The 25,471-nt window shown below is 39.7% G+C and overlaps 1 protein-coding gene across 6 annotated transcripts in view; it reads right to left on the reverse strand.

Annotated features, from left to right (window-relative positions):
• The window catches only part of ATRNL1 (attractin like 1), a 1,006,335-nt gene that overhangs the window by 877,214 nt on the left and 103,650 nt on the right, over positions 1-25,471 (reverse strand). For all 6 annotated transcript variants that reach the window (XM_034775239.1, XM_034775240.1, XM_034775241.1 and 3 more), the window contains exons 3-5: positions 23,695-23,808; positions 16,775-16,903; positions 12,369-12,577 (exon numbers count right to left, since the gene is read on the reverse strand). In XM_034775239.1, coding sequence (XP_034631130.1) covers positions 12,369-12,577; positions 16,775-16,903; positions 23,695-23,808 — 452 coding nt within the window. The remainder of the gene's footprint in view (positions 1-12,368; positions 12,578-16,774; positions 16,904-23,694; positions 23,809-25,471) is intronic.

The raw sequence follows: 25,471 nt of genomic DNA on the forward strand, positions 1-25,471 counted from the left end.
TCACCCATTTCTACATGGCACCACAGTGTTGGAGCCTTATGTATTACTCTCCATTTTTTCATATGGCTGCCGCCTCTATTTATTTTTCATGCATATGGAAAATCCACAGGGCATTTTAAAAAAAATATAGGGCTGTCTATTAATTGCAGTTAACTCATGCGATTAACTCAAAAAAATTAATCGCAATTAATCGCACTTATCATAGAATACCAATTGAAATTTATTAAATATTTTTAATGTTTTTCTACATTTTCAATATTGATTTCAATTACAATCTAGAATACAAAGTGCACAGTGTTCACTTTATATTTTTTAATTATAAATATATGCACTGTAAAAATGATACACACAAGAAATTGTATTTTTCAATTCACCTCATACAAGTACTGAAGTGTGATCTCTTTATCATGAAAGTGTAACTTACAAATGCAGATTTTTTTTTGTTACATAACTGCACTCAAAAACAAAACAGTGTAAAACTTTACAGCCTAAAAGTCCACTCAGTCCTACTTCTTATTCTGCCAATCACTAAGACAAACAAGTTTGTTTACATTGATGGAAGATACTGCTGCCAACTTATTATTTACGTCACCTGAAAGTAAGAACAGGCATTCGCATGGCACTTTTGTAGCCGGCGTTGCAAAGTATTTATATGTGAGATATGCTAAACATTTGTATGCCCCTTCATGCTTCAGCCATCATTCCAGAGGACATGCTTCCATGCTGATGATGCTTGTTAAAAAAATAATGCATTAAATTTGTGACTGTACTTCTTGGGGGGAGAACTGTACATCTCCTACTCTGTTTTACCCGCATTCTGCATATATTTCATGTTAGAACAGTCTCAGATGATGACCCAGCACATGTTCGTTTTAAGAACACTTTCACAGCAGATTTGACAAAACGCAAAGAAAGTACCAATGTTTAAGAATCTGAAGTGCCTTCCAAAATCTGAGAGGGACGAAGTGTGGAACATGCTTTTAGAAGTCTTAAAAGAGCAACAGTCTGATGTGGAAACTACAAAACACAAACCACCAAAAAAGAAAATCAACCTTCTGCTGGTGGCATCTGACTCAGATGATGAAAATGAACATGCATCAGTCCACACTGCTTTGGATCGTTATCAGCATGCAAGCATATCCTCTGGAATGGTGGCTGAAGCATGAAGGGACAAATACATCTTTAGTGCATCTGGCACGTAAATATCTTGCACCACCAGCTACAACAGTGCCATGCGAACACATGTTCTCACTTTCAGGTGAGACTGTAAACAAGAAGCAGGCAGCATTATATCCTGCAAATTGTAAGCAACCTGGTTTGTCTGAATGATTGGCTGACCAAGAAGTAGGACCGAGTGGACTTGTAGGCTCTAAAGTTTTAGATTGTTTTATTTTTGAACGCAGTTATTTTTATACATAATTATACATTTGTAAGTTCACCTTTCATGATAAAGAGATTGTACTACAGTACGTGTATGCTGTGAATTGAAAAATACAATTTCTTTTGTTTTCTTTGCAATCCATAAATTCTTAATGTTAACTGGTAATACCATCCAGCACCTGTAAAATACACAACGTCAGGGAAGGAAAGATAGCAACACCTAAAAGATTTTGAGAGAGAACTGAATATATTGTTCTAGAACAACATTCATTTTGGTATAGTGGATGTGTGAAAGGTTGGCATATGATTGATTCTATCTCCAACATTCACTGTTCATTGCCAATCTAGGCTTAAACAAATATTACAGAGTTAAGTAGTATCTGTTTGATATCTTGTTCTGGAAGAATCATAAGAATAAAGAACTTGAAGAATTTTTCACATTAAGCCAGATGTCCTCCCAGGATACTGTTGTGATAGTAAGGCTAAATCTTTTTCCCACTTTTCTTTGAGCTGGAGATTGAGAGGGTAACGCAAAGCATTAAGCCACCTATAAATAATTCCTACAAAGCTTCTGTTTCCATATTTCTTAACATGTTTTTCTAGAGATGAGAATGTTGAAACAGACCAATTGCCCCCTATCTTTGCATGAATCCTTGAGCATAGCCACTGGAAAAAGGAACTCTGAAACAGTGGTAGCTGATATTTGTTATATATGTAATTATAGGAATGCACTCTATCATCCTGTATTAGATCTTTAATTTTTATTAAACTTTTTTCTATCCAAATTTTCTTAAGCATGGAGTTGCCTTGATCCTGATGCATGGGTTATTCCATAGTGGTACAAAAAGAGAATTAGTAAAATAGAATGCTGTGATCATCTTAATGCACTGAAGGATGCCCCAGGTAGATGCAAAGATTGGAGTTTTCCATAAGGGTGTGAGTAGCCTCCTAAGGTATAGAAAAGGAGAGGGAACCAAATGGCATAGATTTCAATTGTAATTTAGGCCAGTGTATATACAGAGCTACTGAGGGAAACTACCTTACAATAGGGTGCATTTAGAATGTTAGATAATATAGATACAAATCTGGCAACCCCATGCCCAGGGTATATTTGAGCAAAGAGTAAAGGAGAGACTTTGAAAGGCAATAGGCTAATGATATGTCATTCTTGGGCAGATATTCATTTTGGCTATTTCTATTCTCCCCAACAAGGACAGAGGGAAGAGATGCCACCTCTCTACCTCCTTTAATATATAGTCCATACTTATAGGAACAATTGAACAAATTTTAACACCTAAATAAGTTATTTTCTTGCATATTTGAGATGGAAAATGCTAAAAATGAGAGGGATCTGGTCTTTTGGATACATCCATTGCTTTTGATTTTTTTCCAGTTAATGCAAAAACCAAGAGCGCTTTCCACAGAAAACAACTAAATTCAATAATAATGGGACTGATGTAGATGGATTCTTCAATAGTCACTTTTCAGAGAAGTTGATGAGACCAAAGCAATAATATTCCAACTCTAACATTCAAAGAGAGTAAAAACTCTTGGGTTTGTTTTTCCTTCAAACTAACTAGAATAAATTACTGTAACAGGCTAGTTCCTGGACTGGTACCAAAAACTATTCTCCCTGACTGACTTAGTACCAGTCCACAAACAATCCTTCTAGGAAAATCCTGTACAAACTACACTAACAAGAGATAATCTGGCTAAAGAAGGTTCATGGACATTCTGAGAAAGTGCAGGGTTATTGTAGACTGTGCATTTGGTCAACTGAAGAGAATATGGTACCACATACAGAAGGACGAAACAAAGGAAGGGGAAAATGAGATAGCTATCTGAGCATATTGTTGCTCTATATCCGTGTACCTATATGAAAATCTCATCTGTATATTGTGAAGATGATACTGCAATAAAATACATGTTGTGAAGTTCCCCATTCCTCTCTACTGCTGTCAAAGTATTTGCACAAATAAAACCAAACAGAGTGAAGAAAACAAATTATTCAAAGTGAATACCACTGGCAATCCAGCTATATTACCAGGTATGTCATGCACACGAAGGTGGTAGGTGCACAAGAGGTACAGTACTATGCCACAAGTATGGAAAGTGCACAGTCATTGCTCCACCATGCCTGAACAAGGATGGAATGCATTGGGTACACCTGACCTTTGTACTATCCATCATCCAGGTACTGGCTAACCCCCAACCAAATGTCATTGGCTGCAGGACCTGGTAGCATGGAGGGAGTTGATGGCAGCAGGCTGAAGCTGGATTCCAGGATAACTGCCCATCTAAACAATGGCTAGTACTTCGTATTTATTATTTTTAAAAGCCTTAAACATTATTTGAGGAGCAGGCCTGGGACAACAGAACTCCGGGTACTCTGCACTCATTGCCCACAAACTTCCCCATGGGCCTTTGAGATGCCCAAGATGTAGACTGGCTCTGTACTTTGGGCTCTCTACAGACCCCTATCAAATTAGTGGGAGTATGGAGAGGTCTCAGGACTTTTACTAGATTGTGAGCTATGTTTCTTTGCCTAGCAAGTAAAGACCTTTCACAGATATTATCCTCTCTTGGCACTGTAGGACAATCCAATGGATCTCTTCCTCAGAAAGATTCATGAAGAGATTTTTGTAAGTCCTGGATCCAAAATAAGTCCTGATGGCATCACACCACAACTGCACGAGTACTTTGGTATCAGCCTCAGGCCAGCTAGTCACACACTAGGAGGATCATCCGTCCTCACCAGACACCATCTGACTGGACATGCGAGAGTGCAGAGCTATAAACAGATGCTACATAGGTGCTACATGGCAGAGAGTCATATGCTAAGCAGGGTCTGAACACCAAAATTTGGGTGTTTGTACTGCCGGAGATAACTTTCAGTTCTAGGGCAGGAGAAGACAACACCACAAACATCCCTGAGGAAATGTTGGGAAGGCAGTGCGGCCTTCAAGCACTCCAGTAAGCCATAGTTGCATCCCCACTGCACTCACTAGCTCAGGCATCAGCATTACCCGAGCTTCAACCCATAGTTCCTAACAGGTTAACCACTTAACTTGGGCTACAGATGTGTGTGTGGATGGGAGTGACATTAGGTGCAACACTCGCATTGTACCTCAAGCTAACTTTGCAATGAAGAAAAACTATGAGTGTGTTTGTAACAAAAATGTTCTCTTGCAAGTAGTGTTTATTTTATTTTTTTAGATTTACAGAAATGCTAAAAAAGGGGTCTGTAAGCCCAATTATGGAGCAGGGTCCCACTATGCTAAGCACTGTCAAAAACATGAAAAAAGAAATGATCCATGCTCAGAAGAGTTTACTAGGGCCTGGTCTACACTGGGGGGGGGGAAGAGAGAGGGAATCGACCTAAGATACGCAACTTCAGTTACGAGAATAGCGTAGCTGAAGTCGACGTATCTTAGGTCGACTTACCTCGTGTCCTCATGGTGTAAGATGACTGCCACCACTCCCCCGTCTACTCCGCTTCCACCTTTCGCCACGGTGGAGTACAGGAGTCGACGGCAGAGCGATCGGGGATTGATTTATCGCGTCTATACTAGAACCAATCAATCGATCCACGATAAATAGATCACTACCCACCGATCCAGCAGGTAGTATAGTTGTACCCTAGGTAAGTATAAGACAAGCGAGAACTGAGGGATAAACTGATTTTAGTAAGGCTTTTGACACAGTCCCACATGACATTCTCATAAACAATCCAGAGAAATGTGGTTTAGATGAAATTACTCTAATTTGGGTGCACAACTGGTCGAAAGACCATACTCAAAGAGTAGTTATCAATGGTTCACTGTCAAACTGGGAAGGCATAGCTGGTGGGTTCCCATAGGGATCAGTCCTGAGTTCCTTTCTAGTGAACATTTCATTAATGACTTGTATAATGGAATGGAGAGCATGCTTTGTGACGGACTCAGACCAGAAGGATATAAAAGAGTAGTGGAAGTCAAATATATCAGCCTCAGGATGAGCAGATCCCTGTTCCCTGGGTAGCCAAACAAAGGCTACTCCAGGACAATCAAGACATCTGACGCCAATTAACCAGTTAAGGTAGTTAGGCTAATGCAGGCACTTGACTCCAATTAACCAGCAAAGGGTCAGTTAAGGCCGTTAGGCTAATGGAGACAGCTGGGACTAATCAAGGTCCCACTCATAGTACTTAAAAGCTCTCCTTCCAGTGCCCTCAAGAGAGCCCAGGTGGAAGGAACTGGAGGAGAGGAAGCATTGCTGAATCCTAAAGTAAGGGTACAGCTAGGAAAAGGGGATCATGGGAAAGTGGCCCAGGAATCAAAGCAGCACCAGTGGTGAAAAGGAAGCCACCAACAGCTACTGCTATTAGGGTCCCTGGGCTGAAACCTGGAGTAGAGGGTGGGCCCGGGTTCCCCCCCACCACCTCCTTGCTCTACTCCCCTGAGAGGGGAAGCAGGCCTAGGCCTAGGCAGGAGGCAGGACTGCACCTACTGAGCTCTAAGGAGCAACAAAGACTGTGGGGTATTCCCCCTTCCCACCTCCCATACTGGCCTGTGATGAAAGTAGCTCTATAAAGCTGTAACCTTCTGCCGCTACACAAAAAAAGGGAGGTCACATTGAGGGCCTTAGAGAGCTTCTGAGGCCATTGAATCCGCCTGGAAGCGCGGGACCCACCAATACAGGCTCAGAACTATGTCACAGCTTATAAAATTTGCCAGATGACACCAAACTGGGAGGCGTTGCAAGCATTTTGGAGAGCAGGATCAGAATTCAAAACTACCTTGACAAAAATCTGGATGTTTATGTAGTACTCCTTCCATGCTGAGGGGTAGCATGGAGGGAAGCAAAAAGTTCCCCCACCTGTGGTCTTATTCTAGGTTGTTAAAAAGGCCAGAAAACAAGCACTTGCAATATTTTAAAAAGTACAGGATTAAGTTCTACTTACCCTGTAGCCCCCAAAGAGACACCATGAACAGTGCTTGCCTTCCCTGAAAATCTCTCCCCATCTGGAAAAAGGGTAGGATTTATATAATCTCTTGTCACTCAGTATGCATGGCACTAGGACTATTCTTCTCAGCCTGCTGTTCTCTTCTGATTCAGAGAGACAGGAAATGGTTGGAACCACCAGATCCCTCACCACTGAGAAGAAAAGCACTATTTTGTTTAAGGTGAAACCACCACTTAATGCAGTCTTCCTTCAGTGACGCTGTTTTCACTTTGCAGAGGGAAGAGACTGCTGAGCTCTGGGTGGTGCAGTTGCTGTAAACAAAACACTTAAGTTGCCCATTCTCTGAAGCAGCCTCCTTCCTGAAGCACATATTCAGCTACAGCAGGGGTCAGCAACCTTTCAGAAGTGGTGTGTCGAGTCTTCATTTATTCACTCTAATTTAAGGTTTCGCGTGCCAGTAATACATTTTAACATTTCCAGAAGGTCTCTTTCTATAAGTCTATAATATATAACTGAACTATTGTTGTATGCAAAGTAAATAAGGTTTTTAAAACGTTTAAGAAGCTTCATTTAAAATTAAATTAAAATGCAGAGCCCTCTGGACCGATGGCCAGGACCCAGGCAGTGTGAGTGCCACTGAAAATCAGCTTGCGTGCCACCTTCAGCACACATGCCATAGGTTGCCTACCCCTGAGCTACAGTAAGAAGAGAAATTTGAGAAGCAAAGACACCAAAACTCTACACTCCATGTGGCCCCAACCTTAAATTCCAGGGATATTAGTGAATCTGGTTCCTTATAATATGAGTGCAACTAGAGAAAGAGGGTCAACTTTCAGGAAGGATCGAGTTTGGTGTGACACCAGAGTCTCAGGAAGGCAAGATGGGGTGATGCTGTTAACAGACCAACTCTAGAGACGTAGCATGTAAGCTGGACTCTCAGCATACTTAATAAAGATTTATTTCCTTCAACATTGCATCCCAGCTGCATCACTTAATCTGATGAAATACAATGGCAGTGATGAGACATCAGCTATTCAGAGACACCAACACACTCAGAGTTTCATAATGTACAGCCTTTGTTAGAGATGCCTCCATGTCTGGGAAGACAGCGACCCCCAGAGCCACAGCCTGGTGCATTTTCTGGAAATGTAGTAGGGCTTGAAGCTGTTGCACTGACCTAAATAAGGAAGACCATAGTGAAACCCGAACAACCTGATGTGCAATAAAAATTAGATAGAATTCATACAACATGATGTCATAGATTCTACAATGCAGAGTCCAGTGGGACAACGTTAACATTTGCTATTTGCGAGGGTGTATGTTGCACTTATTTTACACTGAGCTACATTCTTATCATACTTAAATATATAAGGATTTTATTCCTTTGCAAACATGACCAGAGTCAGAAACCAACCCACCACAAAACTGCACAACCAAGCTGTTGTCCACAGCAGCAGTGCATGGCTTGGGTTGTACTGAATATGGAAACGTCCCCAATTTAGAAAGGTGATAAATCATATCAAGATTTGTAATTGAAGAAATCTTACAAGTCTTTTTACATTATGGGTTTTTGGGAGGCCTAAAAATTGACAATGTAACTATCATTCTTATAAGACAGACCTTATTCCTCAAGAACAGTTCATGGGCCTTGGCCTTTATTTCAGTAGAACTACTTGAAGAGTAAGGTATAGCTCAAGGTGAATAAGGATATCAGAATCTAGCCCAAAGTCTTTGAAGATTGTTTTAATGGGTTTCCTTCACTCAATGTAAAGAATATCAAATTTTCAAGCATGATTTTGCTTGTGAAAATTGTTAATACGTACAGTGTTCCTTTAGTAAATACACTACAGGAATTATCTACCAGGCAAAATGGAGGGGGGGGATTAAAAGGTTCTCCCATTTTTATTTTAATCAAACTTTTTTTCCTCTGTCTCTCCTTCTAAACATATTACAAGTATGAGAGTACAGTCCAAAGATAAAATGTTTTGACAAAGTAAAGATCATATTTGTTTGGCATAAAAAAAAAAAGAGAGAATCTTGAGAGAATCTTTTATTCCTTATTAGTATAACTTGACATATTTAGGATCATTTTTCCTGAATATTTGACCCAAAGGTTAGTATGGAATATGGTTCCACAAAGAAAAAGAAAATTAATTTCCATTATATGAATACAACCATATCACCATATCGTCCTACATCAGCGGTGGGCAATCTGCGGCCTACGGGCCGAATGGGGCCCATCAGGGTAATCTGATTGCAGGCCGTGAGTCATTTTACTGACATTGACCATCCACAGACACCATCCTCGCAGCTCTCAGTCCCTTTGCCTGTAGGCACCACTTCCCACAGCTCCTATTGGCCGGGAACAGAGAACCGCAGCCACTGGAAGCTGCAGGGGGCAGTGCCTGCAGACGGTCAACGTCAACAAAATGTCTTGCAGCCCGCAATCAGATTACCCCTATGGGCCGCAGGTTGCTCACCACTGTTCTATGTCGTACTAGAGAAATACTACTATAGGAATCAGATAATCTTTTACTGGGAGACTGTTAGGATCTTTATTTGAATCGGGAATATAAAAATAATTGCCATATTGAGAAAACATTTATAAAGTTGTTGCAAATACTAGAAACAAAGGATAGCAATGGTAAAGTTCATTTTTAATGTATTAGTATTTTCTTACAGTTATAGTGCATACGTATGTCTGTGGCATCTGGACAACTCTAAACATAGTAATGAAAAGTAATCTGATCTGACTAGCCAATTAAATATAGTTCAAACAGTCATTAGACCATTTACTGCTAGTGAGTTTCTTAATTATGTTTCTCAAATTTTATTAGGTTTTCCAATAATAAAATGTTTCAAGTACAATACAGTTCTTTAGTCACTGGGGATATCTTTCATAAGAGCATCCTATTAAGTTATCTTATTAAAAATCTAAACTCCTTAAAGTGGTTCCAATAATGTAATAGCCAATACTGTTGCCTCAGCCAGATTCTCTCAGTTCTTCAGTTCCTGTGCTAGGTACAGGAAAGGATAGGGAGTAGGTGGTTTTAAAACAGATTTGTGCTTCCCTAATTCTAGGCCCAGTCCCCAGTGTAACTTAAGAGTAAAGACATCTGCCTTGTAACAGCCTTCTATGAGCTGTAGTGCCAGCACAGGCTAGCTGAAGTGAAGTGTGCTCCAGTCTAACGCCTTTCCCTAGGCAATCCCAATTAGGTATAATTATAGGTTAGAATTAGAATACCTGCAACAAGGATCAGGAAGGAAACAGCATAGACCCATTACATTTTCTCTATGATGACTATAGAACTCCACTATAATGGGCTTTTCTTCCGTGACCTTTTAGTCTCCCTTTACACTGGCCGCTGTAAGGGACTGCAGGGTTTTCTGTCTTTTGTATTATTAATACAAACTGTCTCTACTACAGTAAAGAAAATACATATCTTCCTTTAAAAATAAACAGATGTCAAATAATTTAAATAGAGTTTTCAGACCATAAACATTTAATTCAACTGTCAGGGGACAATTCTATAATTTTATGAGCAGCAGCTGATTTGAAAAACATTTACACCATTAGTTCCTTGTTCAGCAAAATGCATAGCTTCCAATCTCATATAAAACCAAATTAAGGAAAATAGCTTTTCTGATCTATCAGACCCATGATTAGAAGAGGCTTAAAAAACAATTACTGTATTCTGTTCCAATGAATACTCTCTTCTCTTTCCTCATAGTCCTTATCTTTACTATTCTAATACCTAATATAACACCTAACTCTTACATAGCACCTTTCATCGCTAGATCTCAACATGTGTCACAATCTTTAATATGTTTATCCTCACAACACTCCTATGATGTAGGGAAGTATTATCAATGTACATGAAAGGTTCTTCAACAAGACGCTTCTTCCACAGTATCCACAAGATGTCACCATAGTCAAAAAAATACCATACACGTATAATATTGCATGTTCTTTTTGTCTGAACGAGGGAAAGATTTTTTTTAATAAATTGACAACTTGATCCAGATAATATAGTCCAACAGAATAACTCCCATGTGCATGTGAATTGAACAAACTAAACAAAACAGGATGTGCAAGCAAGAGATAAAGGAAGTTATTTCTAAGAAGGATAGAATGTACGGATTTACAATGGATAAAGCAATACCTTTACAAGTTTTCAGGAAATTACCAAATATTTAAAGTACTTGGTAAAGCAGCAGGAATGGTAAGACATCAGACAGCTTTTACAGATGCCAGCTTAGTTAGAAGGTACTGAAAAAGTTTATGAATTGTAGAAAAGAACATTTAGAAGTAAGAAATGATGAAACAAAATATAGTGCTTTCAAATATCACTAGGCTGAAGGAATGGCAGAAAGAATTGTGAAGGGCATTAAAGAAAACCCACTCATCATCCATTAGAACAACGGGAACATACAGAACAAAGAGAAAAATTCATCAAAGACTTCAAGGACTTTGAGAAAAAATTAATCATTGAACAAATTATCGTCTGTTAGCCTACCTATTGCAAGAATGAATGGTTTAGCGAGATGACTGTTAGATGAAGAGAATATGCTAAGAAACGGAGTTAGGATTTTAGATTTATGATTTCCTTCTGCTGGAAAAGGTGCCACGCAGCATAGTCAGTCTTCTCTTAAAGTGTGGATCTACCCGGAAAAGTGATTTTGCTGAACTGGCAATTTTCTGTTTCATGTTCATTGTCTGTCAGTGATTCAGTATCACATATACTAAGTGCACAAGTAAACTAGTTATTTTCTAACTCCCAGTTCTGCAATTTCACTTGGACTACACAAGAATGAACCTGGGTGCTTCCTTTCTTATGCATCATTTCCCATAATAAAAGGTTCTACAGGCCTCAGTAACATCTGTGCCAACCAACCACGTCTTCAGAGCATGCACTGGATGATCCCAATGTCACTCTATTGCCTTAAATAGATTTACAGGGCAGTATTGATTGACATTTACAAAACAGTACTGTATATTATTCACAAAAAAATTAACACATCTCATTCTCTCTTTGGTGTATTGGCTGAGTGCTAACAGGAGTAAAAGTTAGTAAATTATTTGTGTCACTCAAATAACAAACAATGACCACCACTATATGCAGGACCAAATCTGTTATATGGAGTAATTTTAACCATGCCTTTTCAAGAGGAAAAACAGAAATATAAACAAGAAAGAAGCTAATCCTGCTAGGATTGTTAAGAGGCCTTAATTTTCATAACTATCTAGATGTCTTAGGAGCATACGTCCCATTTTCATAAGTGAATTATGTACTTGAAGTGTAAAACACTGACTTTGAATGGGAAAAGGATAATTAAGAAAGGAAAAAAACATAGGATCCATAAGGAATAAAAAATATATAAACAAAAAGGGAAATTAGGCTAAGGAGATAGCTGTCTTTAAAGATGCCTGATATATTCAAAAATTTGGAAGGACTCATTATTATTTATACTTATGTAACCTGTCTGCTCAGACAGGCGCTCTGTCCCCCTCTGGTGGTGACTAGGCCAGCTAGAGACTGATGAGCCTGCTATAGTCTTGGCTAAGAGACATGTCTTTGTGTCAGCTCATGTAGTAGAGGCTTGTGCATTTGGCTCAAGAGATCACAGGTTTGATCCCTGCCGATGACATCCAAGGTGGTCGGCGTTACACTCACTAATATAAAGAGGAGAATGCTGCTTCATGCAGAAGGTTAGACTAGATGGTCCAGAAGGTCTTTTCAGTCCAATCATCTTTGATTTTACAATAGACTCACTCATAAGTCAAATAGTAAACTTCAGTTAAAATTACCTGCCTTTGATTTCATTCAAATAAACCAGGTTCCCAAAGTACATTTAGATCCAGATACAATTCTTGAGCTCATTTGGAAAGTGTATTTTTTTAAATGAACTGATTACATTTATGTTTTAAAGATTTATATTTGCATAGCAGATAAGATACATAAATGAGGGCTCTTCTTTCACATAGATTTGATTCTAAGACATATATATATATATGTTTAATATATATATTTTAATAACTTACCTTGCCAGCTATCATTGCACACACACAGCTTCTCGCCTGTCAGATCACAGTAGCCATGATCTGGGCTCCCACAGTTAGCTTTACAGTATGGAATATCACAGGCTTCGCCTTTCCAATACTTGTCACACTCACAGTACACTTGGCTTGGAATGGAAACACTAGTTGTACACTTCCCATGCCCTGAGCAATTGTTAGGACAGGAATTAATGCTGTAAAAAATAAATAAATAAAGGCAACAAAGAAATGAGAGAGCTGGGTAGAGTTTTTCATACAACACATTACAATCATAATTTGCATTTGAAGTATACAGCTCCTTTTATTTGAAAATCTCCAATCACTGATACAAATGTAGTAAATATAATCACCATTTTACAGACAGGGGATCTGAGGTGCACTAAGGTTAAATTACTCACTCGGCTCCCACACAGTCAGTGACAGAATCAGAACTGAGGCCTCCTTGTGCTGCACTATGCAGGATTGGCTCTGCACCGAGAACTGAATATAAACTTCACAAAGATCCATGAAAGAAGGAAAAACACAAAGGCTAAAATTCTTTAGACATTGTTTAACCGGTTCTTTATACTCTAAATAAAACTAATGTTACCTTTTAATAACCAGTGGACGGTAATAGAAGTTGTTTTATACAGGGGTGGCTCCAGCTTTTTTGCCACCCCAGGCAGCGAAGGGGGGGTGGGGGAGAAAAAAAAAAAAAAAGATAGCGCCATGATCGGCAGCACTTCGGCGGCAGCTCTACCGCACCACTTAATTCTTTGGCGGCAATTCAGCAGCCGGTCCTTCCCTCTGAGAGGGAGTGAGGGACCCGCCGCCGAATTGCTGCTGAAGACCCAGACTGCTGCTCCTTTACATTAGCTGCCCCAAGCACCTGCTTCCTGCGCTGGTGCCTGGAGCTGGCTCTGGTTTTATATTATCCTTCCAATAAAGTTAACCCTGTGGTGTGTGGAAGCCTCTGTTTCTGTAATTTGCTGTGTGCTTTAACTCAGTTTTGGATCTTCCCTATATTTATTTTGTTAACAGTATAAAGTGTTTCCATCACATCTACCAGGACGGCTTTTTCATATGCTTTAATATAGTTTCTTATTTTTTTTCTCAGAACCGTAAAGCCATGATACAAAGCCCCTGTTATAAAATATTTATAATTGAATGTGCCTCTGCTGAGCAACAAATCAAAGCAAAATAGCTTTCCTCCCGCCCTCCCATCCTTCCAAAATTAAGGGTTTTAAAGTTTAATTAGTGCTAGTGAAAAGGGCCAGATTGACAGCACTGATGTGGCATTCAGAAGGAAGAAAAAGATCTGGAACAGAAGGTGCCTTTCGTCTCCTTGCTGTGTGGTGACTCTGAAAGCAGAAAGTCCTGCTCATTAGGTATTGCCAGGCCCAATACAGTGACTAAATAACCAGGCTGCTTCCTTTATCTTCTTTAGATGGCTCAGTACCAAGAACGTTATTTCTCTATTCTCCCACTTGAGGAAGATTACTTGGAAGGCACAGAACAAGCACATGGTATGGGGTAGCCTATCATCATGTCTAGAACTTCAGAGTTCATAGGTGAGTGATGGCAAGCAGCAAAATTAAGTAGTTTAAAAAAAATTCAATGCAGAAACAGAGCAAAGGCAGAGGAAGAATCCATCTGAAGGTGGGAGATGAGAGGACTATCTGTCCAGGTCCCTGAAGAAGAGCTTATCGAAATAGTGCAAGAGGAAAGAGACAAAGCAGCAGAAGTTTTGGTAAACCCGAAATACATATAAGACTTAATTTACTCCTAAATAAGTATTGAAGGAGTCTCTCTGAGAAATAGAAAGAATAGTAATCATATCTTCTCCGTAAGCATAGCAATGAAAGCTGGCTAGTGAAAAGCTTAAGTTTGAGACTTCCTTACTATAAAATCAGTAACAGGAGGGCAGAGGAAGTAGATAAGGATTCATTAATTAATTTCCCTTTGCATATACATTGAAGGATATAAATAACTTTTCAATTACTTATGACTCTTCCAACATAATAATTTAATAGCATGTATTAGTGTTTTTGAGCTATAAAAGAATACTGAACACACTGTAGTTAAGAATGCTATGTCATATTACCATTGACTTCCAAAATAAGCAGACAGGTTCCCAGAACTTTGGGAACAACTGGGGAAACAATTACAACAACAGTAAATTGTTTAGATGGTTATATTTTCTTGCTGTCACCTGAAAGGAGTAAGTAGATTATTCTGTGTGACAAAACTGCAATCACACATGCCAAAAAAGGAAGAATATCTTTCAAGACTTCTTTATATTATAGTCTAACTGCATATACAACATCACACGGTCAAAGGATTCTCAAACACTGGATAACTCCCTCATGTAGTAAAAGCAACATAAGGAAAACTACTGTAAATTACAGGAGAACATAAGAATGCAAGAAAGGTCGTACTGGGTCAGACCAATGGTCCATCTAGCCCAGTATCCTGTCTTCCAACAATTCCAATGTCAGGTGCTTCAGAGGGAATGAACAGAACCGGTGATCCATCCCCGGTTGCTCATTTCCAGCTTCTGGCAAACAGAGGCTAGGGACACTTCAGAGCATGGTTTTGCATCCCAGTCCGTCCTGGCTAATAGCCATTGATGGACCTATCCTCAGTGAGAATCTGAGCAATCTCCTTGTAGATAATTCAATGAAGACCTCTGCTCAATGTGTAGCTGGGATCCAAAAAGCAAACAAGATGCTAGGATGTATAAGGAACAGAATAAAGTGCAACACAGACAATATTATAGTGTCATTATATAAGTTAATTGTGAGGCCTCTTCTGAAATATTGTGTGCAGCACTAATCCCACCATCTCAAGAAGCATATGGCAGAATTAGACAGGGTTCAGAGAAGGTCAACAACAATGATCAAGCGTATGGAAAAACTCTCATATGACGAGAGTTTGAAAAGAGTGGGATTATTTAATTTACAAAGAAGATGAATAAGAGAGAACATGATAAAAATATATAAAATAATGAAAGCTATTGAGAAGATCGATCAGGAATGTCTATTCTCCCTGCCTCATAAAACAAGAACAGGACATTCAATAAAATTAAAAATTAGCAAATTAAAAACTGATGAAAGGAAATATTCTTTCACGCAACATACAATTACACTGTGGAACTCATAGCCACAGAAACTGTTAAGTCAAAGAATTTAAAATTTAAAAAAGGGATTGAACATTAGATAACCAGAATATCTAGTTATTATCATTAACAACAACATTCTGGGAGGGGTATTAAATGTTCTAGTTCAAGGCTTAAACGAACCTCTGACTATTAGGATCAGGATGAGACCGAATATGGGAGGAAGATTATCCCACAAATACCTATTGTGAGGTTCTTGCACCTGTACTGGCCACTGTCAGAGACTGGGTATTTGACTCAAAGGACCTCAGATCTGGTCCAGCAATGTTGGGGCTTAGAGGACAGCGATCACTGGATGGAAAAAAACAGGAAATATTGAGAGAGTAGAAAAGTTGTACTTCCGCAGCATATGGCACTGGTGAGACTATTACTGGAACACTGTGTCCAATTCTGGTGTCCACATTTCAAAGAGGAATTGAAAAAATGTAAATGATTCACAAAGAACCACAAGAATGATTCTACATCTTGAAAACATGACATACATTAAGAGACATAAGACTCTCAACATATTTAGCTTATCCAAGAAAAGCTACGGGCTTGTCTAGACTTACCGGAGAATCAACGTGCAAATTGTGAGCCCCTTACTTGCACAACTTGTCCCACTGACTCCAACTACTCATATTAAAGTGCTCTTCAACATGAGCAAAGGTCAGAATCTGACCCTAAGGCTTGGTCTACACTAAACCCCCAAATCGAACTAAGGTACGCAACTTCAGCTACGTGAATAACGTAGCTGAAGTTCGAAGTACCTTAGTTCGAACTTACCTCGGTCCACACGCGGCAGGCAGGCTCCCCCGTCGACTCCGCGGTACTCCTCTCGCCGAGCTGGAGTACCGCAGTCGACGGCGAGCACTTCCGGGTTCGACTTATCGCGTCCAGACAAGACGCGATAAGTCGAACCCAGAAGTTCGATTGCCAGCCGCCGAACTAGCGGCTGGGTATAGACGTACCCTAAGAGTCCCCACTGACAAGAGTTTGGGACATTCTACGCAGAAATATGTTTCACCTTGTTTTATTGCTTTTAAAAACTTCTATCATTCACTCTCAACCCATAAAAACCTTCCGGATGTCCTGGAATGAAAGACTTATCAGTGTGAATAATTTTCTGACATCATTAATACCTTTAACCCAATCAAAAGACAAATATAGTCTACAAGTATGAAATTCTCCTGAAGAACACTATAGCCCTAATTCATAAAATAACTTAATTATTTTAAAAAAAACAAATACTTACGAGTAAAATATGTTAAATCCAGTTAGGTTATAAGCAGCATCACTAAAAAAGTGTAGCAACACATAGCCAGATGTAGTAACTACTTCAGGAACAGTTTCATTTCCCCGCACCTCAGGGACTATTAGACCACTGGAAAAGAGAGATTAAATGAAGGATTCTTACTAATGGTAATAATAAAATAAAAATTATGATTCAATCATTAATCATATATCCAACACAATTTGGAAATCTTATGGAGCCTATTTAAATTATATTGAATAAGGCAGGTCTCAAACACATGAACACTTCTACACCTTGAGAGAGACAGGGTTTCCCAATTGTTTTTGTAACAATACAAAATTCCACATAAGTTTGCTATCTATGCACATGCATTGCCATTAAAATGTTGGAAGCTAATCATTAAAGACCACATTGGGAATGATTTTTTCAATGATACAAATGGCATTTAGATGCTCCACTCTCATTGACTTTGACACATCTGGGCACCTAAAAGACATTTGTGCCTTTGAAAGTCTCCCCTTTGTTACTAGAATAATTAGTTCACATGCAAAAAGTATGATTTTTAACTAAATTCTATGGGAAAATGTAATTTCCACAGGAAAGTAAAATAAATTTTGGATTAAAAACTTTAAAAAGAGAAACTGAATCGATACATAACTGCTTTGAAACAGAGAAAAAACATAGCGTACATAAAACAGTGGATAACCACACAGCAAATTTAAAATAAAGTTTAAGCTAAGGAAAACTCAAAAGGAAATTTTAAATATATAATGTACAATATACAATATATAATGTAGGTTTCAGAGTGGTAGCCTGTATCAGCAAAAAGAACGAGGAGTACTTGTGGCACCTTAGAGACTAACAAATTTATTTGAGCATAAGCTTTCGTGGGCTAAAACCCACTTCATCGATGCATGCAGTGGAAAATACAGTAGGAAGATATATATAGACACAGAGAACATGAAAAAATGGTATGGCAACACCCATTTTTTCATGTTCTCTGTGTATATATATCTTCATTGGATGCATGCAGTGGAAAATACAGTCGGAAGTGGGTTTTAGCCCACAAAAGCTTATGCTCACGTAAATTTGTTAGTCTCTAAGGTGTCGCAAGTACTCCTCATTCTTTTTCTTGAATATATAATATAATAATGTGTAACCAGAAAAAGTGGGAAACAAAAAACCCTAAAAAATAGAAAATCCACTAGGAGCTTTTAGATATTAAAGACTACAAAGAGCAAGCAAACTGTTAAAAATATTAAATATTTTAGTCACATACAGAAAAACCGGGGGAAGGGATATTAAAAAGGAGGAATAAACCAATAACCAAGCAACCCAAAATTCAAATACATGTAAACTTTTTATTCATCTCTCTCCTTCAGTACCCGATAGGATTCCCAACTTTCCTTCCCTCTCAATGCAGACCAGGAATCATGCTCCTGGAGGACATCCAACAACTTGTGTAGAGCACAGAAACTTGGGAGACTAGAAGGAAAACTAGCAGCAAGCAGATAACTAGGAGGGATCAGGAAAGGAGGTAGCAGGGAGCTGAGATGATTGTCAGAGTTCGGCAGGAACCCGGGATAGTTTCATCAGGTGAACGAATAGGCAAGCTATGTTCTGCTAAGAATGAGGTCCATTGGTGCTGTAAAAACTATTTGTTTATTTGTTTAACACCAACATGAGCAACACTTTACAAGATACAAAATAGAATAACATTCCTGCTACAAGGAGACTGTGGATCTTACACCTATTCATTTTAGATATCTTAGGAGAAATCCTGACTCCACTGAAGTCAATGCCAAAACTCCAATTGACTTCAACAGGGCCAGGATTTCACCCACTCCATGTCTATACATGGGATATTAGACATATTTGAATATCTATCCTAGCGATCTAACAGTACAGTCAGTGGGTGGAGACAGTCCTAAAATTACCAAAGAAATTCTGTGGCCCAGTCATGGAGGCACAGGGCCACAAAATGTAAGTGACATGGTAATTTTTTATGGAATGTTTCCCCAAGAGTTGGGGTAGGATGGGTAGGAACTAATAGATAAGAATTTCTTTGAATATACCCTAAAAATGAGGGAAAATGGGAAATTTAAGAAGAGTGAAGCTTAAACATCGGTTTTCAGTATATCACACAATAATTAATTGTTAATTTAGAGGTTTTGGGAGAGTGACCTATTCTTTATTTCAGTTGGTAACTTCTATTGTTATTTGCAAGGCAAATCATTAGACTCATAATACAGTATTATGTCAAATTTGTTACTTGCTAGATACATGGTTATTTCAGAATGGTAGCGATGCCAAATACAAAAATGCTAATACAACAAGCATAATCACTTCGAGTTATGCAGCAACATTTTGCAACAGAAGAATGGGTCCTGTACAATCTGTCAGACAGGCAATTTTGTTACTGCATCGGGCTCCTCTACACTGTGATCCTGGTTTTGATACTACTGTTGAAAATGCTACATTTCCTGGGGTGGTATTTTATTAAGACATAAATATGAAAAAAATGCATATTTGCTTTTGTGGCACAGTAAATGGAATCTTATTGCTTTGAAATTTATAGGTGTGTTTCTTGTAGTAAAAAGGGGATTTTTTTTAATATACTCTACTAAAAAAAAAAGACGCTCTTTTATACTGAAAAGCATCTGCTTAATTTCAAGTTTGGAAAAGTCAGACATCTAATTCTACTGTGTCCAATATGATTAGCCTAACGCAAAACAAACTGGAATTCTATTTCATATTGACCATATTCCAGCTAACTAAATAAGAATTAAATAATTTCGCTGCAGTATTCCAATAAAACCACTGCAAAATCCTACCTCAACGCCTCATCGTGGCGCAGTGGTGGCCCTGGCCGTCTGACAGTTATGGTAGTGGGGCGTATACCCTGGTAGGTCTAACCATGCTACAAAGGTGTCAGACTATCCAATCCAGGGAGGGGGATTGCTCTCTCAGAAAGAGCGTTTTCCTTCTCCATAGAGGTTGAAGGCTAGCTAAGCTTGAGGAGGTACACATGCCTACCCGCCTAGCCAGTGGGATGGCTTGACGTTAATGGCTAAAACAACACGAGTAAATGGGATTTAGTTCCCTGCACGTCATTGAACCGTTCTACGGTGGCAGAGCGGAAATTGAGTGACGAGAGGCTGCTAAAAATGTGAGGTGCTAGGCCAACATGGAAAAGGAAACCCTCGCTGTGTGTACTTACAACTGTAGATCGCTGGTGAGGGAAGAAACATTAAACCATCTGATGGAGGAGGAGAAAATGATAAGATGCGATATCCTTGGTGTCAGTGAAACCCAACGAAAGGAGGAGTTGGAAATCAACTGGAAGGATGGAAGCGCTGTGAGGCTCGAAAAGGAAGATGGCACTAGAAATGTTGGAGGAGTCAGATTTATTGTCAGTAAGGATTGGTCTTTGAAAGTTATATCATGCCAGCTAATATCATCACGTATTGGTGTGTTGCATCTTCAGATGGAGTCAAAAGCTACCCTCAAGGTCATCCAGGCCTATGCTCCCACAAGTGCAAGTGAGAACAAAGAAGTGGAAGAATTCTACCAAGAGCTCGAAAGAGCCCTCGTGCAAAAGTTCACTTACACTGTCACGATGGGAGATTTTAACGCCAAGGTGGGGCGAGGGAAAGCTGGTGAAAAGTTTATAGGGAGATACGGCAGTGGCGAAAGAAATGAAAGAGGAGAAAGTCTGGTAGCGATGGCAGAAACGAAAGAACAGTACGTGGCAAACACCTGGTACAAAAAGAAGACCAAAAGAAGGTGGGCATGGATCGCTGCAAACGCGAAGAGCAAGAATGAAATTGACTATATTTTAGTCAATAAAAGGCGCATCGTTCAAGACATCTCTGTGGTGCAGCCTTTCAACACTGACAGTGACCATCACCTGCTTAGAGTGAAATTGATTTTCGACGAAGCAGTGGAAAAGAAGGCGTTACAGATGGCAAACAGGAAACAGCGGCTGAAGACATTCGATGAAGCAAAGCTAAAGAAAGCAATTTCTGGGTTTGACTGGAGCCAGATGGAAAAGTGTGATGAGGACTATAGCATCTTTGCTGACAAGCTGAGACGTTGCATAAAAGCAGCTGAAATTGAAAAGCTGAAGAAGGCGAAGGGAAGAATCTTGAATGAAATGAAAAGTTTGTTGGAGAAGCGGAGAAACATGAAAAGGAGCTCGGATAACAACCTTGAGTACTCCATTCTGTGTAAGCTTATACGGCGAAAACTGAAGGATGACTTTGAGAACTTCCAGAAAGAAAAGCTCCTCAAAACATCTGAATTATGCAAGAGCCTCAAGACATGCAAGTGAGAATTGACGCAGTATAGATTGAGCGTAACAGAATTGAAGAACAAGGATAGAGAGACAGCAATCAACAGAGCAGGGATGGAGGAGGTGTACAAGGACTTCTATACAGAACTTCCTCCGCAGCATAGGGCAGGGATCTCTAGCAGGAGGGTTTCTGCCGATTGAAGTCACCTAAAACAGGATTGGGGACTTCAACAGCAGAGTCCAGGGAAGGGGTAGGGACGGTTTTATGGCCTGCAGCATGCAGGGGGTCAGACCAGATGATCATAATGGTCCCTTCTGACCTTAAAGTCTATGAGTCTACGAGTCTATGAACTGTTCAAATCAAGAATTAACGTCCTTCTCCCAACGCTGCAAGAGTCAGAAGAACGCATCCCCCAGTAATCGTCAGTAAAGTCCGAAACGCACTGCACCAGATGAAGAGGGGAAAAGCTCCAGGCAAAGATGGAATAACATCAGAAATGATTTCTGCAGGAGGCAAAAAAACTTTGGAAAGCACTCGCTTTAAGATTCAGTCGATATCTTGAAGAAGGAAAAATACCATCAAGCTGGAAGGATGTCCTTCAGGAGCATTATTCCTGGTCTGCATTGAGAGGGAAGGAAAGTTGGGAATCCTATCAGGTACTGAAGGAGAGAGATGAATAAAAAGTCTGGACGAACAACAGCCAAGAGAGCAGGCAGGGTTTCAAAGAAATTTTAGCACAATCACCCGTATATTTACCCTTAGCCAGCTTCTAGAAAGAGCGAGGGAATACAAACTCCCACTGTGCATTGCTTTCGTCGATTATGAAAAGGCCTTCAATAGCATCGACTTTAACGCAATATTAAAGGCGCTCACAGAGCAGGGCATTAACACGCAGTACATCAGTTTGTTGAAGGAAGCGAATACTGGATGTACAACAGACATTACTCTCCTCGAAACGCCCCTCCGCATCCCGATCGAGAAAGGCATAAAGCAAGGAGATACGATTTCACCGAAACTATTCACCCCCTGCCTCGAAATGATTATGAACAATATCAATTGGAGGAGTGGTGTTAACATAAACGGAGAATGATTATCTCATCTCAGACTAGCGGACGACATCATACTAATTGCCGAAAGCACCAACCGACTGCAGAACATGCTACGAAGACTCATCAAGAAAAGTAGTCAGGTCGGCCTGAAAATGAATCGCACGTATTTTGTTTTGCAGCAATCAGACCTCTTACGAAAAGCCCAAACAACAGTAACAGGAGAAGAAATCGAAGAAGTGGAACAGTAAATATATTCGGGCCAAGAAGTTAATATGCGCCAAGATCTGAACGGAGAACTCTCGCAAAGGATTCGGGCAGGATGGTGTGCATTTAATTCCATCAAGGATGTCCTCAGAGGAAAAATCGACAAGTACAAATATCTTCAATTCAACAGTGCTGCCAGCCATGCGGTATGGCAGTGAAAAGTGGGTACTGATGAAGAGAGAAGAGCAGCGGCTGATGGTAGCTGAAAGGGCAATGGAACAAGCTATATTGGGAATTTCCCTTCTGGATCGCATCCCAAATGAAATGATCAGAGAATGCAGTGGTGTGAAAGATATTGTCGTGGAAAGTAGATATAACAAGATGTGATGGGCCATGGACCATGACTATAGACATCTAAACTTTTATGTACTCACTTCCTTTCCATGAGTGGATTCTCTTTAAATTATTTTCTACATATTGCTACAGGACTCTGAGGAAAAAGCTTCTGAAGCACTGACATATATCAGAACTTTTTAGTCCATTACTGTTTGCTCTGGCCTGTAAATTGCCTACAGCAGCCTAGACAGTATAGTAATTGGCACCCTATAAATATCTAACTCAGACATGATCCAATTATAATTATTCATATTATCTAATGATAACAATAGAGCAATCAAGCCCTTTTGTGATTTCTGCTGTTAACAAGTTTGAGGATACTTTTGAGCTTTGATATCTCAAAGGCCAGGCTGTTAAGTACTACCCAGACATATTTTTTATTTTTAGTCACAATACTTTCCATTCTGATAAACAAAGAAATGACCTTGTATAACTGGTAATTGGGACTGCCTCCACACCAATATCCCTCAATAGATGGCTTCAGTGGTCTATCTGTAATGGGCATAATGGATATCCTTTATGTCTTATAAGCAGTACAATGTCTTTGTTGCATAAGTCACAAATTCTGTGATTTTCCTTTAACTATATTAAGCAATTTCCTCTTTCCTTTGTTGGCCAGTCCCTCACTTCCATTAAAAAAAAAAAAAAAACCCTCAGTTGATACCAGGAATCTACTGGAAACTCACTCTCTCTAGGATGGCACTCATATTAGCATTAATGTTCCAGTGCAATGTCAGCATTGAACATAAGCCAGGAAAGGAATTTTGTCTTACACAAAGGCAAAAGTTCTATTATGTTGTATTTCCATTTGGCAACTTATTCTACCATCAGTGTATATTTCCCACTAATATTAATGAGAGAGAGAGAGAGCAAACTACCAATAGCAAATTAAAACCTCTCGTGCTACTTTTTCCTCACATCAATAATATTTTATATTAATACTAGTACTAAAGAACTATTAAATAAAAATACTCACCTAAATACAGCTATTAAAGGTGCATATACTGAATCTCCATCATAAACATACATATGGTCCCAACTACATTCTGTGGCAAAATGATTAAATCTTAATCTTAATATTGCATTAGGACTGAAAGAAGAAAACAATAAGAGCATATTACAGTGATATATTGTTTAGCAGAAGCATAGACTGATAATACAATTATATAATAAAAATAACTTGTAGAGTATAATAAAATTAACCATACCATCCTAATATTACATTATTAAATACAAACATTCTTCTTAAGTGCTAATCATAACTTGTGCAGATAAAAGGTGGTATAAAACCAGATTTAAACCAGCCAATTATTTAATTTTTTTATCTTAAAGTATTTTAAAAGTCATGCTTACAATTCAAGGCTAATAATTATTAAAATTACCCATGGATATTACTACCATAAAGTTTTTAAAAGGGCAACTGTCAATGTTTAAATTTAGGCTTTGATAAAAAGTTTTCAAAACTTTGTACTAATACAAAATTTAAATTAATTTTATATTAAAATGTCAATATTAAAGATTGTTGATGGACTACTAACAATACTACACCTTCCAATATAAAACGCAGAAATGTGTGATGACTTCAAAGGGAATACAATGCAGCATCTGGGACTTCAATAGGATTTATCATGGGACTAAGTGAGACCACCTCCATCTTGGCCAATGCACCAGAAATAGAACCAGAAACCTCAAGAGCTAAATGCTCACCTCGCTAGCCAGGATGTGCCTTTGATGATGCCAGAAGCAATTAAGACAGCCTCTGGAGTGGGCAGGATTGAATGGGGGTCTCAACCAACAGCAGCTAAGTCAATGCTAAATGTGCTCATCCTGTTCCCTCTCCCATCCTGATGGCCTGCAGTATGTGTGTATGGGAGAGGGGGAAGGTGCTGCTTTCTTTCCCCCTCAGTCTATTCACATGCTTTCCCCATGCTGCAGGCTGAGGCAGGGGAGTGGGCTCATCTCACATTGCATCTGGGCACTGGATTTTGTTTCACCCACTCCTGCTGCCATTGGACAGGGGTGTTGTGATGAGCCAGCTGATTAGCTCTTCCCTGCCAGAGTAGGAAAGGGAGGTGGGTGGCTGAGACAAGTAGCTGTTGGGCTCTCTTTTTCAGCCCCTCTTAACTAGAATGCTCTATTTTTTATGATGCCAGGGGCAAGTCTGATCACTAATCTTTTGTTTGGCAATATCGGCAAACCGTTGTATGGGTTATTTCACTTTCCATGCGGCATCCCAGAGGTCTGTTTTGGGAGTCTGGCAGGTTCCAATGAAGATGGTGGCTTAATAAAGGATCTGGTGTGAGGTCTATGTAACCCAATGGGTTGCTAGAGCATTGGACTCAAGCATGACATTGCATGGTGAAGGAGTAGGCCTCCATGTTTTGTACAGCATGTGGTTTTCCATATTTCATCTCTCCTACTTCCTGTGTGAAGGAGGGTTCAAAGTCTGGCTTCTAGCCAGGGTACATGGGCAGGGCTGAGATTTTAGAGCAATGTTTCTCAAACTGGGGCCTCCGCTTGTGTAGGGAAAGCCCCTGGCAGGCCTGGCCGGTTTGTTTACCTGTCCTGTCCGCAGGTCCGGCCGATCGCGGCTCCCCTGGCCACGGTTCGCCGCTGCAAGCGGTGGCCAGTACGTCCCGCGGCCTGCGCCGCTTCCAGCAGCTTCCATTGGCCTGGAGCAGTGAACCACGACCAGTGGGAGCCGCGATCGGCCAGACCTGCAGACAGGGCAGGTAAACAAACCGGCCGGGCCT

Source organism: Trachemys scripta, chromosome 7 (assembly GCF_013100865.1).
Source record: "Trachemys scripta elegans isolate TJP31775 chromosome 7, CAS_Tse_1.0, whole genome shotgun sequence".
Classification (NCBI taxonomy): Eukaryota; Metazoa; Chordata; order Testudines; family Emydidae; genus Trachemys; species Trachemys scripta.